Source organism: Chelonus insularis, unplaced genomic scaffold (genome assembly GCF_013357705.1).
Source record: "Chelonus insularis isolate UGA/USDA-ARS -01 unplaced genomic scaffold, ASM1335770v1 contig_26_pilon, whole genome shotgun sequence".
NCBI lineage: Eukaryota > Metazoa > Arthropoda > Insecta > Hymenoptera > Braconidae > Chelonus > Chelonus insularis.
In genome coordinates this window covers 45,890-63,231 of record NW_023276457.1, presented here as the reverse complement: position 1 = coordinate 63,231, position 17,342 = coordinate 45,890, and the positions used below count along the sequence as shown (strand labels likewise).

Here is a 17,342-nt window from a genome sequence, read left to right as displayed (position 1 = left end):
CATAATTTATTCTTTTACTAAAAAAATGTTACCAACCGTATGACATAAATGAAAACATACTTTTTTCGTGGATGACAATGAAATTTGTTGTAAATAATGAAAAAAAAGATCTATGAGGTATATTCGAATTCTTCTAACGCACAATTTTTTCTTTTACTGAAATAAAGTAACTAACCATATCAAATGAATAAAAACAGACTCATTTCGTTTATAACAATTCCATTTGTTATAAAGAATGGAAACGGGTTCTATTCGACTTGTTTTTTCATTTTTCCACTGGGAAATTGGTCGTGTAGACCTTTCGGATCGCACCCAGACCACTGCAGAGCACTGATATTCTTTTATATTAAACAAAAGTACAATAAAATTCGAATATTTGTACTATTGTAAACATAACATTGAGTATTTCAATAATTGGTACTTTTGATTATTACTTTTAAAAATAGTACTATCAACTACTGGATTAATAGACTAAATAACAAATTTTTGAGGTACGTACAAGATATTCAATTCTGTAAAAACAAACGTAAATATTCATGGCAAAAATACATTTTTATGAAATATATGCATCTTTTATATTAATATTTTATGAAATGTTGCACATTTCTTGAGTTGACCCTTCTTTAAAATCATTTAAATCGACTTTAGTTGTTACACAGCCTCCTGTTAAAACATTATTAACTACAGATCTCGCAAGATAGCTAGTTGTAACAGAATAATGAGCATCGAAGAAGGAAGACATATCATCGGATTTTTCCATGTTATGATCTTTACTGTACATTACAAAGGCATCTTCAACTAATTTATTCAAATCTAACTCATGTTTGAAACTTAACTCTGGATTACGTAGCAAAATTGTAGCTACAATATTCAACAACTGAAAAAATTGAATATTATTATCAGTTTGATACTAATAATAGTAATATTAAAATAAGGTAATTATTTAATTACATACCTCGACAACTATTTGTCGATATTCTGGTAATAATATGTGATGAAGAATAGATTCTACAAGCAGAGCAAATGTTAATTCCGAACGTGTCATAGTTGATAGAGTTGGTTGTTGTGGTAACTCTTGACCGTTAACACGAATACCACCTGGACATTGCATTAGTACTTCCCATACTTGATTATAAAAGTGAGATGGAACTCTACAGAGACTTCCCTCTATTTTTCTTCGCATAATTACAGTCAAACTTTGAACACAGAAAACCATAAAATAATAATATAAAAATATTACTGATATATTACCACCAAAATTCATAGCTTACTTTTCAGATGAAGCCCAATCTTTGACAGTCAATACTTTAATTAAAATACGTCTTATTTCATAAGGACTATAATTTTCAATAGGCTTCGGATTTTTCACAGATACTGCTAGATAAAGCCGCATTGCTTCTAATACCCATCTAAAACATCATTTAATTCAGAAAATATTATTGAATTCGTAAAAAATCAAAATAATAGAAGAATAATTACCCAATACGAATTTTCAGGATTCCTTTAAACATCGCCGGATTTGTCCCAATCAAACGACCACAGTACAAAAGAACCTCCTGCTGAAGAACAGCTTGTACAACATTGTGTGGTTGAATAGTTGAATACACAACAGATTGAATTTCTGCAGGAGTCATTGGCTTATCAAATACTGTTTCTTCGTGACCAATTACTCCAACAGTTATCTGTTTTCCTTTAACAAGAACCCCAGTAATGAAGGGGCTTATGCTATCAACAGTATGATTTAGTAAACTACTACAATAGCGTACTGCCATCCAATATCTAAGGCTTCCGGCTTGTTGGTACAATGCTCTTAAATAATCTCCAACTGAAAATATTTTCATAACAACAGTTATTTCCGATGTAATAAGTTCCAAAAACATGTAAAAAAGTTTGCAGAGAGGAAATTACCTGTCATGCCATTAATTTCATAATTAATTCCTTCTCGTTTTAGTATAATTCCATACAGCTGACATTTCGCATATAAACCGTCAGCATTACGAAGTTCGTTTATAATGACATGAATAGGCTCATTAGATAATTTAGAATAATCCCGAACCTCTTCAACATGAGATAAAGATCTTGGTACATCAGTAAGACTTTGGTATCCTATGTAATCATGCTTCAGTTGTTTAAATTGACTCAATTCTAAGTCGGTCTCCATAGAACCTACAAAGTCTAAATGTTCTGTAAAAGTGAAAAAGCAATGCAAATAATTAATAAGAATTGTAAATCATTTAATAGGTGACTGAAATAATAAATGTTTTTATTTTTACCTATACATGATGAAGAAATTAGATTTTGGAGCCGGCCTATTCTAACTTTGGTACTATCGCAATAGCCTTTTTTTAACATAGCAAAAAGATCAAGCATTTCTTTAAACTGTGGATCTCTCATGTGTTCTTCCCGAATCAAAAGACAAACTGTAGGACGTCCTGACAATCTCCAATACTTTCCAACAAATTTGAGCTCTGTTTTAATATCATCTATTAATAAAGCCATATCACGATACAAATAAAATTGAGATACTTCAAAAATTAACGGATAACACAGCACAGTCATTCCACAAACTCGGTAGACCTGAAAAATATTGAAAATTATATGTATGAAGTTGACTTATACAACAAATTAATAAAAAAACATTTAAACAGAATAACAAACAGTTACTTTATACCTTGCTTGTTCCTAATGATCCAATAGGTCTTGGAGGTCTTCCTTGTAAATTTAATTTTTTGTTAATACCAAGTTTCTGATAAACTTTTATTAATTGGCTGGATGATAATATTTGAACTGGTTCTACTTCATGTGGTGTTTGAGTTTGAATTCCGTAGGTAGCCATCATTGCTTGAAGCCTCATTGACTCAGCAATTAAAACTATTTGTACTACTAAATCTGTATGAGTACCCTGTTAATGAAAAAATAATTTAGAATTAATTAATTTCAGAATATTAATTTATTTCTATAACTGCAAGACAAAATTATAATCATGCGACAATGCAGGCAATATTAAATTTATCAATTGTTGTAAAAAAAATCATACTGCTAGGAAAATTAATTTGGGTTTAAATGATCTTGGAGTATATAATATAGATATAGAATTTGAATATGAAATAATAATAGATAATTAGTGATAAGTACTATTCTAGTTATTTTATGGATAATACAGTCACAAACAAAGTTACAAAGTTAAATAACGTCCACAGGCTAGTCATAGACAAAATTTTACTTACAATTGTGGGTTTGGCCTGTTCGAAATTCGAAAAAAGTAAAATCATTATTATTTTTTTTAAACTTAATTTTTCATGTAGTTCATAATAAAAATTTAATAATTATAATAAAATTGCTACCAGCATATAAAATTAATAATAAATTTACTTGAAAAGCAGAATATCTTCCAGCTTTTCGAGGCCTATTGTATGATGGAAGATAGCGACGAATCGGATCCAATTCATTGATATGAAGTAATCCAGAAGTAAGTAATTGTGCGATGATAAACATTGCTTGATTCCATAGATATAAAACACCTTCATTTTCTCCACTTACTCTTGTACCACTACCTTCAATACTTGCGACGCGGAAAGTACTTCCTGGATCGTTTCTTTCAGTAAGAATATTTTTTTCAGGTACATAATAATACATAGGGATAACAGGATCTAAAAATAAGTAAACACATGATTGTTATTACTTAAAACTACATAAAGTAAATGACGTTACAAATGATCAAATATATTTACCCCCAGCTGCATCTTTATGCACTCGCCCTTTTAATAAATTCGTATATTCGTCTATTTGTTCAGGTAAAGATTTGAAAACTCCATCAATTATCATAAATATGTAGAAAAGCGGCCATTCACATTCAATTTTATCAAAATCCTGCAATAAAAATACTTATGTAAATTCATATTTTTTATTAAAAAATAAATCATGTGATTACTTTTATTTCACCAGATTTATATAGTCGTCTTTTCGGGTCTTCAATTACAGTTTTATATCCATCGCGACTAAATCTCTTAAACCCATAATTTCCTTTTAGTTTCCGTGTAACATTTATCTTTGTTTCAGTATATAAATATTCCTCATGAGTTGCAAACGCAGGAAATGAAATTGTAGACAGCAATGCTGCATCCACACTCTAGAAAAAATCTCATTAAAGAAAAGTTAAATTTAACGTCTGTGCTTCTTAAATCTATTACCTTTGAACTAGATTCTCTTGGAAGCATTGTTTCAAAAATACTTCGATTACGATTATGAGCATCAATATCAACATAAATAACGGACCAAGATGCTCCTTTTTCTCCAAAAAGATTGCATCCGTTAATTGCTTCAAGCGCACTTTTTGCCATTCCAATAGAACTGGCATGAATTTCAGGAGTTCCATCATTATAACGACTTCCTCTTTCCCACATTCCATAGTCTGGAGTACGATAAGCTCTCTCTACGTAATAAACTAGGTTTTGTACAAAGGCAACTTCATCCTGTGTGTAAATAATTTGCAGGCCTGATGAAATCATTTGAACCAAAAAAATTAGGTAAAGAGAAACTACGTCAATCTAAAATAAAACGCAAATTAATAACAAATCTATCATTATGAATTGAAAAGAATGATGAGAATAAAAAGAAGTGATGTCTTTACCTGTAAGTGGAAGTAATTTTCATCATCAAAAATTTCATTTCCAGTATTAAGATTGAATTTACAATGCAAAGAATGACGATTACATTGATTTAATTTAAACTTTTCAATTCTATTTGACTGCCGTATCCAGCATTCTAAAATACCTCGCATACATTTTACAGCAGATTGTCCAAGCTCATGAGATTTTCCTCTATCATCATCAATTCGTCTGTAAGCTTGATACAAACTCCAAATTGCTGCTGCACAATAAATACTTTCTCTAACACTAGCAACTGTCTTGTCATTAGATAATTGTGGGAACAAACCAGTAATACAGCTTTGGTAACGTAAAAGTTGTCGTTTTACTGTAAGTAGTAATTTTCATTAAAATAATTAGTATGTTAGAGGTGTAGTAATAACAGAGGAATTATGACAATGATAATAAATAACGAATAAGGTCTAATAAAAACTAAAAACTTAGTAATTATATAAATAGCTTACCAATTCCATAATAAATATCTAACTGCCTAACAGTATCTTCATAATCAGAAATTTTTAAGAACATATCGATATCAAAATCGTAAACGCTGCCCTGACGAGCAGTAGATGATAGCATTGACCTTGAATATAAATAAAAACATTTTTCAATGTCATTATCTATATAATATTATATGTATATGAATAATTCTGTAGCATAATCTAGTAAATGAATAAATATATCATACTTTCTTGGACTAGCAGGCGTTGTTACCGTTGCACTCATTGTTGTTTAAGATTTTATGCAGAAAAAAAAACAATTTATCAAAATATATTAAATATTGAAGTTCAATTAGTTAGAAACTCATTACTTTTGGTTGAACTTGAGCCACAATATACTTGTGATTATAGCTGGTATAAAATTATCTTGACTATTTATGTACATACAGAGGTTTTTACAAATAATACAAAAAGACACTTTGTTCAGTAAAAACATTTACAATTGGAGTATTAAATACTGCAGTAATGCTAAATTAAGCTTGTTATCAATTAAATAAAGATGATTAACAAATGACCATGAGTAAAAGAATCAATTAATCATTAATGAGATTATAGAAAACATAATAACAGAAGTTTCATATAATATTTTGATACTTATTGTTATCTGCAGTATTATAAATTAAAGACCCTTGCCCACATGTTAAAGTAGTTCGAAATGATGTAAATTGTTTTTATTTTTACTTTTAGATGACGTAACATTGCATTTTGAAAAGCGCGCTATATTTGAATTATGGAGAAGAATTTGTTTTAATTATTTAGCTAATTTACTCTGTATTATGTATTCACTAAGGCTGAAATGTTGATCAACCCCTTCACCATTACAATTTCTATATCTTATTTTAAAACTATTAATTAATCAAATCAAATAAAATGAATTGTGGACTGAAAGTTTCCCGTGTTAATTAAATTGATGACATTAATAAAATGTTAGTTAAATGTTACACTAAATTTTTATAATAATATAAATCAAAAAAAAACCTTACAAATTCACTGCTATATTTTTTGTCATCCTGTTCTCTCTGATCTCTATATTTACCATATTTACCATCTTCTACATAATTAGTTGCAGTTTGGGAAAATTGTTCGAAATCCTTATTAATTTTTTTCCAATTAAATAGTCTTCTCTATTTATGAGAGTGAACTCAAATGCTATTGGGTCCACGGGTGAACAAAACATTTTCGTGTAGAAAAAATAACCACTCGTAAGACAAGAATATAAATGGCCCCCGTAACACAGGGTAATTTACGATAAAGAAATTTCACCGCTACTATCCACTAATTAGTTAATTAATAAAAAGTTTTTAACTACATTACAGCTCAACAGCACTGAGTTTATTATCTCATAAGCTACTGAATAGTGATAGGTACACGTGTCAAGGAATATACATGGATATGATGAAAAAAAATAATACATTAACCAAAAGAACAAAGGAAGACATTGTTATTTAAGTGTTTGTCATTCTCGTCTTTGGGTCAGGTGGTAATTTTACATCGAGATTACAAACAACGGTGAATCATTAATAATAAAAAAATAATTTAATTCTTGATTTATCAATACTGATATCGAGACTTTCAGATTTCTCTTCTTCAAAAAAATTGAATTATTTTTTTATGTAATCTTTTAATTGAAGTAGATTGTTCCAATTTCAGGTATTACTTGGCCTCTAAACTATTGGAAGGTGTCTCTATTGATGGTAGTTTGGATTATTTTCTTCCAACTAACTTGTTGAGGTTTTTTGTATTAAGTGATTCTTGCCCATTTATCTGTGAGATTTTTTGATTGAACTCATGAATCAAAATATTAATTCATGAGTTTTCATTATGCATAATAAAAAAAACTAAACGTTATAAAAATGATTTCAACAGTAGAATGCACTGCACATTACCTAAGTACATTTTAAATAATAAAATTTGCAAAAATTTAATTTTAAAATTCATTATGTATACGATACGATTACATATACGATACTCTGTTCCCTATAGGGAATGTGTACGGTGAATAACGGTTTAAAAATTTTTTAGTCGGGATATTCTATTGTTATAGGGACTATGTATCTAAAAGAGTCTTTAATCATAAACTTTCTAAATTAATTTAGATGTAGAATCTGTTTGAAAAAAAAACTACTCCATCGATAATTGCTCGGATGGTATCAAAGTTTTTGATGGACCAGGCATTAATGGCACTGAAAAATCGCTTGTAGTTTACAGATGAAAGGATTTATTTTGAACTTGTTAACAAGTACATATCATATTGAAATATCTACATGTCCATCGCTTCTTTTTTACCGATCATCTCTGTACTTGAATTCAGTATACATATAATTTTTTAAAAATTTTTCTCGGGCAATAAGGGCGAGTTTCACCACATAGCAGACTGCTATTGTGTACCAACTTAAAATTTCAAAAATAAAAGAAATTACCATTTGTGCCATCTGGCGAGTTCTGGTGAAGTAACTTATGTTCTTGGAAAGAAATTTCAATATGGTTGACCGGCAAAAGTGATTGTAAACAAGAATAAGACTGAATAGGTAAATTTTACTCCTTATAACTTTTCTTTCACTTAATTCACTCATTAATCATCACTTATTGATAAATAAACTTCTTAATTATCTCAATATAGTGCAGGTAACTGCAATTTATATTAATTTTTCTCATAAATATTATCTGTATGCTATGATTTATTTTGTTCAGGAGAATGAATAATCTTTTGCTACTGATTCTTTTTGACGATGATGATGATGATATTGTCAGAAGGCCTCGGATAATTCGTCCTCGAATGAATTGGTTCGATACTTTTGATGACGAAGATTTTGTACAAAGATTTCGCCTAACCAAAGCAATGACAAGGGAAGTTTTTGAGCAAATAGAGGCAAGAATAACTCCCGACTCACCACTGTATGTAATAAATTTAATATTAAGCGCATATGAATAGATTATTTCTAGGCATTTCAATTTCATGTACATTCATTTCAATTTTCAGCAATAATGCGATTCCACCAATGATCCAGATGCTTGTAGCCATGAGATTTCTAGCTACTGGATCATTTTACATCACAATAGGAGATTTTACTGGTATTAGCAAAACTAGCGTTTGGCGAATCGTGCATAGAGTATCAGAAGCAATTGCTGGATTGAGGGAATGTTACATCTATATACCGCCTTCTCATCAAGAAATTAGAGCTATTCATAGTCAAAATTTTAGTCAAGCCGCCTTTCCTCGTGTCCTGGGTGCTATCGATTGCGTCCATGTTCGGGTTCGTTCGTATGGTATGTATTCATATACAATAACTCATCTTGTTATAATGCGATATATACATACATGTATATAATTTCAATCAATTATGTAAACTATTACAATTTAAGGTATCAATATTACAGGTGAAGAGTATGCAGAGTTATTCCGGAATACGAAATCGTTTTTTTCAATCAACACCCAAGTCATTGTCAATTCGAGATTGGAGATTATAGATATTGTGTCACGTTGGCCTGGATCGGCACACGATGCTACCATATTTGACAATTCTAGAATAAAAAGACGATTCGAAAACGGTGAATTCTATAACTCATTGCTTGTAGGTGATTCTGCATATTCTTAAGTGCCATTTATTATGACACCATTGCACAATCCTATGACTCCAGCTGAAGTCCTTTATAATGAGTCACAAATTCGAACACGAACGATGGTTGAGAGATGTTTTGGTGTTTGGGGACGAATGTTCGCCGTTTTAACTATAGGTTCCAGGTTTTTTAAATCAGAGTTGAGTATGCATGCAATAATTGCATCCGCTGTGTTATATAATGTGACAAGAAGAGCAATTCCTCAATCGCTAATAAATCAAAGAGCTTATGATCAAATTCCTGAAACTCATCAGCAACTTATACAAAATCAGCAGAGACATATAATAAATAATTATTTTCATAAGTAAGTATCGAAAATTAATATATATTATGGTTATTATATTATATTCCATGGTGGAAATATATCTACAACAAACTACAATTTTACACAACCATGCAAAATGTTGTCAAAAATTGTAATTTGTTGTAGAGTCACGTAGAAAGTTGTAGATATATTTCCGCCAGGGTTGTAATTTATTGAGTCTACTCTGTTTCAGTTTACTTTGAATGGGTATCTTTGATATGCTTTGATTGTGTACATTACATCTACTATACATCTATTTAGATTATTATCTGTAAAAAGATTTGATAAAATAATAACATGATAATGCAATAATAAGAATGTCGTTTACAAAGGTTTATAGATGTTTATTTATTTTTAACTGTGATAATAAAGTTATACAGTGTATATTAAACTTTTTTAATCATACATGTTGCCATTTTCACAAAAGTAATATTAAGATCTTTTCAACTCAAAAAAATACAAAATGTCGAGTTACTAAACTACGAATTAATAATTTTTTCATGTTTTATACTAATATTATTAATAATTAAATATGATTTAACATTTATTAATGATAGAACTTGCAATACTTATCGACTTAGAATCACAATCATATTGCATAGTAATACTTTCATCACGTGCATAAAAAATATATTTTTTTTCACAAAACTAAATAACATTTTCTTATACTAATTTGTTTTTTAACATATTAAATGCTGATCTACTAATAAAACTTTTGCACATAGATCATTCTTTTTTAAAGAATACTAAACGTTATTCATAAAATTTTATGAAATAATTCTTTCATTTAAGTTTAAGAAGAAACATATGCTCAATCTCACATGTAAATATTAAGATTTAAAAACGAATTAACGAACTATAATTAATACTTGAACGATAACATTTGGTTATTAGACTATATTGTTAAAATTGTACTTTCGTTTTTAAATATATCATATATCTATGTCCTCTAATCGGATTCAGAACTAAGCAAAATCGAATCATCATTCTGAGAAGCAGTCTGTTGATTCTCATCATTATAATCAGGTTTTTGTACTTTAGCATGGCTAGCTATATTTTTCTTTATGTTATCATTACTAGAATTGTTCTTTTTCATTTTATTCAAACCAAAACATTTAGCTTTTAGAATTTCCAGTTCGAGATTTTCTCGCGCTAACTTTGTTTTTAGATATTCTTTTTCTAATGCTTGGTTTTCAGTTAAACTTTTTTTAAGTAATTGAAAAGCTTCTACTTTAAGAGACGTTAATTCGGTTGCAGACCACTTTTGTCTTGATGCATTAGTAATGCCCGTGGATGTACTAGGAATTGGCTGTGAAACATTACTGACGGCATTACGTAAAGAAGCACTCAATGATGCTTTTAACTTCTTCGGGTCCCATTTGTTCCATTTTTCTATTTTTTTTTTGTTTGAAGTAAATGCTATAAAAAATAATAACTAAATGTTTCTTATTTAAATTATCATTTTGTGTCACAATTAATAACTAAAAATCTATGAAAACTCAATAAAAATTAATACATGTATTAAGATCTAAAAATTCTAGAATAAAATAAAATAATTCAACTTACATCAAACACTACTTTGTTAGGACATTCATTTTCAGCATCACTATCGAATATATTCTGTAGGCCTTCTACAGAGAATGGATGAATTATTTTCAATGCTGCCATATCAATTACACTCATTTGACCTGTATTAACACCTCCACCTGTAAAAATTAGTATTAATGATAATTGATAGTAAGTCTGGATTCGAATTATTATTGATTTTATTTATTATTAGGTTACCTGTAGCACGTGTTTGTTGCTTAGATTGTGCTGCATTTTTTCGAGCATATTGTTTTATATGCTGCCAGCAGTTTCGCAAGGATGCAGTATTTCGTTTGAATACAACTTTCTTGTTGAATGTCTCCGTTATGACACTCCATGCTTCATCTTTTTCGAGATTTCCGACTGCATCAGTTCTCTTATTCTCCACCACTTTTGAATGTTGCTTTACCAAATCAATTAGTATTAGTTTGTCATCAACGGAATAATGTTTTTGTGACATTTCAATAATAATCTAGAATGAAATTACATTATTAAAATGAATCATTCATTTCCATTGATTCAAATGTATGAACATAAATGAGCCTTTAACCTTACTTCTTTCAATTTCTATGCTAATAACAATTGCTACTATTTATTTACATTTGTTCAATAAACGATTTTCTAGCTAATACATGATTCAGTAATAATACTTACTAATATTTATTGTAAAATAAGTGAAAGAAAAGTTATAAGGAGTAAAATTTACCTATTCAGTCTTATTCTTGTTTACAATCACTTTTGCCGGTCAACCATATTGAAATTTCTTTCCAAGAACATAAGTTACTTCACCAGAACTCGCCAGATGGCACAAATGGTAATTTCTTTTATTTTTGAAATTTTAAGTTGGTACACAATAGCAGTCTGCTATGTGGTGAAACTCGCCCTAAGACCCCTATTGTCTCAACAGTCTTAATCCCACAAAAAACTCTCTTCAGGTACCAAGTTCCAGGCCTTTCGAGCAGTCCCAATATTCTTTAAAAAAATTCTGTTATATTATTAAATATTATTTTTTTAAAAATATATTATTAATATTATAAATATCATTATCGAAGCCTTTGACTCATTATCATTATGCATAATTGAATTGATAGGCTTGACCACAAAACCTACGTTTCTGTAGTCGAGCGTGTTACCTCTGAGCTGTTATAAGAATATCAAATTGGTTTTATAGCTTCTATGTATGTTGCGAACAGTGCTGGACCTTTTCTATTTAAAAATTTGTGCTTGAAAATAAACTGGCTTAGAATTCTTGTAATGAGAGTAAAAGAGAACACAAATCTTATCTCTTTTCTCTCTTAGATTAAGGGGCGTGGCTGAAATAAACCGTTGCAGCGCCATCGCTCGATGGGTTCACAGAAACTTTCATGTTCTGACATAACCTGAGATTACCGACATATTGACCCCAATACCGATATGTTGGCCGAAACTTCGTCCGGATTTTTAACACAGCATTGGACTTCTATACTGGTCTCTCTTCTCTGGTCGTAATTCAACTCTATGATACAATTACAACTTTTATTGGTGTAATTTTTCAATTCACAATAATTTTGTGCATATAAAAAAAATCATTATTTAGACATGGATATTTTAAAAGCAGAAATAGCTAAAAAACGAAAGCAACTCGAAGAAAGCAATGTTTTGGTAACTAACCATAAATATTTACATTTTTCACAGTTGACTAACATTAAGTATTGTTAAATATTTTGTGTATTAAAATTTATTAATATTTTTTTTCCAGAAAAATAAAAAATATTTTAAACGTGGTGAATTAGTATCTAAAGATACAAAGCTATTAAATTCAACAGATAGTGAAAGCGTTTCAATCAACACAGTAGTTGAAAACCAAGTAGAAGAGTCTGTTGAAAATTCAGTAGAACATCAAAAATTATCACGACCTGAGGTTATAAGAAGATTACGTGAGCGAGGAGAACCTATCATATTATTTGGTGAATCTGAATTAGAATCATTTCAAAGACTTAGAAAGCACGAAATTCTAGAACCAGAAGTAAATAAAGGATTTAGAAATGATTTTCAGGAAGCAATGGAACAAGTTGATCAAGCCTATCTTAATGAATTGTTAACATCATCGAAAGTTAATGATTATGATAGAAAAGGGGATGTTAATATTCCCAATGAAGAAATTACGTATGAAGATATAGAAAAAATGTCTGTCAAACTAAATCGGGGAGACAAGGACTTTGACATGAATTTACTTACTCAGTTTCTTCAATTCTTAGTTCAAATGTGGGGTAGGCAATTAAATAGTCGTAGTAGTAGTGAAAAAATGAGTACAAAAGGAAAAATGGCAAGTGCAACTTATGCACAAACAAGAGAATATTTAAAGCCTTTATTAAGAAAATTAAAGAATAAATCTCTGCCAGAAGATATTACTGATAGTTTAACAGAAATTGTAAAACATTTGTTGGAACGAAATTATATTCTAGTAAGTATCCTATTACCATTATTAACTAGATGGATTATTGTTGAGAAGAAATAAAAATTCAAAATGTTTGTCATTATTTTAGGCAAGTGATGCTTACCTTCAAATGGCAATCGGCAATTCACCCTGGCCTATTGGAGTAACTATGGTTGGTATTCACGCACGTACGGGCAGAGAAAAAATTTTTTCGAAAAATGTGGCACATGTAATGAATGATGAAACCCAACGAAAATATATTCAAGCTTTAAAAAGATTAATGACTAAATGTCAAGAATATTATCCAACTGATCCATCACGATGTGTAGAATATTCGCAAGTATAGAACTTTCTCATAAACTTTTTATTGTAAAACCGTTAAAAGTCAAAATTAAAATGTAAAAGTAAACTTGTTAATATGTAAATAGACGAATGTCATCTTATAATTTATTGAAATTTTTGTAATCATTTGATTAAACAATCATCAAAAATACATCAACCCGTTATAAAGTTAATTGAAATATTTTGTTTTGAATCGATTTTCCATGATTTAAAATTCATAGAAAGTAATTTTATCTTTAGTACATCAAACAACACATTTAATTACCAAGTTCACTTGACCGTTTAACAGCAGCTTCGACTGCATTCATTAACGATGCTCTTACTGCACCAACTTCTAAAGCATGAATTCCTGTAATTGTAGTTCCACCAGGAGAACAAACCTCATCTTTAAGTTGTCCTGGATTTTTTCTGGTTTGTAATACTGTTTTTCCAGCACCAATTAATACCTGAGCTGCAAATTTCGTTGCCATATCTCGAGGTAATCCATTTTTCACCGCACCATCTGCAAGAGCTTCAATGATAAGGTAAGCCTGCAAACAATAATGAAAATTTTCCGTTTAATAAATTGTACTTCTCTTTTTCGAATTCATTTTTTAAACAATAAACTTACGTATGCAGGTCCTGATGCTGTTAATCCTCCAGCAGCATTCATTAGATATTCTGGAATTTCTTCTACTACACTGATATGAGATAACATACTCACTAAAATTTTTATATCATTTTCCGATACTTGAGAATTTCGTGAGTATACTGTAATTTCAATTTGTAATAAAGAAAATTTTTTTAAAAATATCTTTTAAATACATTCATATACTAACCCGTTACTCCTTCTCCAACACATAAAGGCATATTTGGCATTGTTCTAATAATTTTTAAAGGATGACGTGGATCTATAAACTGCTTTAACTCCTGGATGACATTTATAACATTAACAATTTCAATTACTTTCTATTTAATATTTACCTGTAACTAACTATTCATTTTGCAACTTACATGCTCTAATGTTTTGAGCGTAATACCAACAAGTACAGAAATAAATAATTTATTTTCTAAAGTTAATGGTCGACCTTTAGATTCTTCCCGTACAGAATTAATAGCCGTTAAAAAAACTTGTGGTTTAACTGCTAAAAAAATTATATCACTATTTATAATAACATCGTAATTTTCTAAAGATGTATTCACTGGATGTTGTGGATCTATTTGTTCCCAGATTCGGAGAGTTTCTTTTGTTTTTGCTGATACCCATGTGTTTTGTGAATCAAGAATATCTAGAAAAATTAGAAAAAATATAATCTTGAACAAAATAAATAGATCATCTGAATTTTATATTAATTATTAAAATGCATAATGAATAATACTTTTTTTTATTAATGGAATTCCTATAGCACGAGCCATGTTACCGCCTCCGATAAATCCAACTTTATATGATTTCAAATCAATTGTATCCATCGTTTATGAAACTTTTGTGTAGCTGATGATATTTTTATTGAACAACAAATTTTATTATCTGTTAACCAGTCAAGAAATTGAATTAATTTTTTCTAACTCAAAAGTTTGTTAGTATTATTAACAGGTCGCTAATTCAAACGTCAAAATAAGAGTGACATCGCAATTGCTTTACAAACTGAACGTAACATTAAATAGATAAGTTGAAATATTGTTTAACAATCATTATAAATAAGAATGAAGATAAAATTCATTTTTAATTTTATTGTTAATACTATTTAAAAATATTAAAAGTAAACTACAACTTTTACCAATAATTCAACAAGATGAAATTCTTCGATTATTCCAAACGTTAACAACGATATTATTTATATAAAAAAATTGTATAATTATACAATAGTTTTGTACATATATTTATCAGAAACTAAATTTTGTAAGCATGCTTAGATTGAGTGGCAACGCAGTAGAAAGAATACAAGATATGAAATGAATGAGTATTGACGTGAATGCGTGTGGATGAGTAAGAGACAAAGATAGATACTAAAACAATATGGCAGACTAGACAAACAGTTTTGTATTTTGTAGAATGATTTTTATCAGTTTCAACTAGAATAAAGTTTTACATACACAATTATGTGGGTTTATAATTATTTATAATGGGAAATTGTCTACGAAGTATATACAATATATACTCGAGAAAAAGGCTTATTCGAAAGTGAGAATTTATACACAAATTTTGGAGTGATTTATATCTTTTTTTAATCTATTTTTTTTAACAGGAATATTGTTTTATTAATGACTGGCCTAGATAATGCAGGAAAAACATCAGTTCTCAACTGTATTTCTCATGGTAAGAAATGATAATTTATTTTTTCTGCAGTAATGGAAATGTCTGTAATTTGATGTGTCTAACATAATCAGATTTTGATGAGGGAGTTATATCAACAATGGGATTCCGGGTAGTTCAATTGAAACATAAATGTCACTCAATAAAAGTTTATGATGTTGGTGGAGCTAAGCAAATAAGAGCAATATGGAAAAAATACTTCAACGACGTAAGTTTGTTAATGTTTATTTATTTTTTCATGATTACCAAAATATCTATGAATGTTTTAGCTAACAAATAATCATATATCATAGCATATATTAGTTCCCAATCATACAATTAATTTTATAGATACATGGTCTAATTTATGTGGTGGACGCCAGCGATATTTCACGATTAAATGAAAATAGAATAGTATTTGGCGAATTAACATCGCATGAACATATTGCAGGAAAACCAATATTATTGTGAGATATTAATAATTAATCATTTTTTGTTCTTCACAGTGTTGCACTTGAATTTTGATGATCATCACTAAATCCTTTTTATTTAAAGCACATGCTCTTTATTCTTTCGAAATATATAATCTACATACATTCACGAATAGTTATATGTTGTTTTATTATATTAGATGAGTACGCAACACGTACGGCATATCTTTACCTAACTATTTAATTTATCTTTTTTAGATTAGCAAATAAACAAGATGTAATTGGAGCAATTGACGAGTTGGATCTAGTGGAAAATCTAGATGTTGAAAAAGCAGTGAATTCAATGCGATGTCCAACAAGAGTAGAAACTTGTGCCTGTGTATTTAATGAGAAAAATTTCAAGCCGAACACTCAGGGAATTACTGATGGATATAAGTAATTAACATGATTCTAAATATAATCGAAATTTGTTAAAATGAATTGAATTACAAATTTGTTTTACTTCATTACCAGATGGTTATTGGATACAATTATCAAAAATTATGCAACACTAGATGAACGAATAAATACATCTCAACCTACTATTTCTGTTGTAAATAATCATTCATGTAGTCGCTCAAAAAGGCCATCGATATCATCTATAGCTCTATCACATATATCTACACATTCAAATCCTTTCAAACCAATTAATGAGTTAGTCATGATTAGTGGAAAAAATTCAGCAGTCAAAAATAATCGTGAGTAAACCTATTAAATAAATATATATGATTCAATATTCAATAATTGAAAAATAATCTTGAAATCAATGTATTATACATTTTAGATGTTGAAGATAGAAGAGAATCGTCAGTAAAAAGTTTTCTAGTCAGAAATAAAACTGCACCAATGTCTGATAATATGATGATTCCTAGGAGTGACAGCATAGAATATTTTAATGAGAATGAAAGTAATGACGAAGTCGCATTTGTAACATTGGATCCATTAAATTTGATATCAAAAAGAATGAAAGATCAATCAAGAGCAGTACGACCATTTACTGCACCAGTATTATCACGAAATGTAAATACATTTATTATACCAAATATACCCGGACAAGTGCCTCTCTAATGATAACTTAAGTTATTTTTAATTTTATTATGAATTTTGTACCTGTATCAAAAATTCATTAATAACGACTTATCATAAGTACTTAAAAAATAAAAATATCTTCCATATGACAAATATAC

The 17,342-nt window shown here is 29.2% G+C and overlaps 6 protein-coding genes across 9 annotated transcripts; 3 read left to right on the top strand and 3 right to left on the bottom strand.

The window, feature by feature from the left end:
* Positions 1-513: 513 nt before the first annotated feature.
* On the bottom strand, positions 514-7,161 carry LOC118065093 (probable phosphorylase b kinase regulatory subunit beta). 3 transcript variants are annotated; one of them, XM_035080148.1, is made up of 16 exons: positions 7,033-7,161; positions 5,335-6,910; positions 5,111-5,229; positions 4,631-4,974; positions 4,191-4,547; positions 3,932-4,129; positions 3,732-3,870; positions 3,373-3,650; positions 3,228-3,242; positions 2,672-2,902; positions 2,274-2,577; positions 1,909-2,184; positions 1,480-1,825; positions 1,272-1,409; positions 956-1,196; positions 514-877 (listed from the first exon to the last, which is right to left on the bottom strand). In XM_035080148.1, exons 2-16 carry the CDS (start codon positions 5,370-5,372, stop codon positions 587-589), a joined length of 3,315 nt encoding a protein of 1,104 aa, XP_034936039.1. In that variant the 5' UTR covers positions 5,373-6,910; positions 7,033-7,161; the 3' UTR covers positions 514-586. The 3 variants fall into 3 exon arrangements, with proteins under 3 accessions (XP_034936039.1, XP_034936041.1, XP_034936040.1); XM_035080150.1 differs by lacking the exon at positions 3,228-3,242; XM_035080149.1 differs by having other exon boundaries at positions 5,335-7,118.
* A 363-nt stretch (positions 7,162-7,524) lies between these two features.
* On the top strand, positions 7,525-9,422 carry LOC118065091 (putative nuclease HARBI1). Its single transcript, XM_035080144.1, has 5 exons — positions 7,525-7,674; positions 7,838-8,041; positions 8,127-8,413; positions 8,525-9,068; positions 9,262-9,422. Exons 2-4 carry the CDS (start codon positions 7,842-7,844, stop codon positions 8,740-8,742), a joined length of 705 nt encoding a protein of 234 aa, XP_034936035.1. The 5' UTR covers positions 7,525-7,674; positions 7,838-7,841; the 3' UTR covers positions 8,743-9,068; positions 9,262-9,422.
* A 239-nt stretch (positions 9,423-9,661) lies between these two features.
* On the bottom strand, positions 9,662-11,937 carry LOC118065104 (uncharacterized). Of its 2 annotated transcripts, none has more exons than XM_035080171.1 (5): positions 11,789-11,937; positions 11,362-11,640; positions 10,854-11,127; positions 10,635-10,774; positions 9,662-10,487 (listed from the first exon to the last, which is right to left on the bottom strand). In XM_035080171.1, exons 3-5 carry the CDS (start codon positions 11,113-11,115, stop codon positions 10,461-10,463), a joined length of 429 nt encoding a protein of 142 aa, XP_034936062.1. In that variant the 5' UTR covers positions 11,116-11,127; positions 11,362-11,640; positions 11,789-11,937; the 3' UTR covers positions 9,662-10,460. The 2 variants fall into 2 exon arrangements, with proteins under 2 accessions (XP_034936062.1, XP_034936061.1); XM_035080170.1 differs by having other exon boundaries at positions 11,362-11,627.
* Positions 11,938-11,939: 2 nt separating this feature from the next.
* Prp18 (pre-mRNA processing factor 18) lies at positions 11,940-13,917 on the top strand. Its single transcript, XM_035080168.1, has 4 exons — positions 11,940-12,296; positions 12,394-13,098; positions 13,181-13,411; positions 13,775-13,917. The coding sequence occupies exons 1-4, from the start codon at positions 12,234-12,236 to the stop codon at positions 13,802-13,804; spliced, it is 1,029 nt and encodes a 342-aa protein (XP_034936059.1). The 5' UTR covers positions 11,940-12,233; the 3' UTR covers positions 13,805-13,917.
* Positions 13,549-15,365, bottom strand: P5cr (Pyrroline 5-carboyxlate reductase). Its single transcript, XM_035080169.1, has 6 exons — positions 15,171-15,365; positions 14,772-14,920; positions 14,407-14,681; positions 14,232-14,322; positions 14,024-14,163; positions 13,549-13,943 (listed from the first exon to the last, which is right to left on the bottom strand). Exons 2-6 carry the CDS (start codon positions 14,860-14,862, stop codon positions 13,671-13,673), a joined length of 870 nt encoding a protein of 289 aa, XP_034936060.1. The 5' UTR covers positions 14,863-14,920; positions 15,171-15,365; the 3' UTR covers positions 13,549-13,670.
* Positions 15,314-17,331, top strand: LOC118065101 (ADP-ribosylation factor-like protein 13B). Its single transcript, XM_035080166.1, has 7 exons — positions 15,314-15,574; positions 15,639-15,709; positions 15,781-15,914; positions 16,037-16,152; positions 16,375-16,551; positions 16,630-16,853; positions 16,940-17,331. Exons 1-7 carry the CDS (start codon positions 15,516-15,518, stop codon positions 17,221-17,223), a joined length of 1,065 nt encoding a protein of 354 aa, XP_034936057.1. The 5' UTR covers positions 15,314-15,515; the 3' UTR covers positions 17,224-17,331.
* The last annotated feature ends 11 nt before the right edge of the window (positions 17,332-17,342 follow it).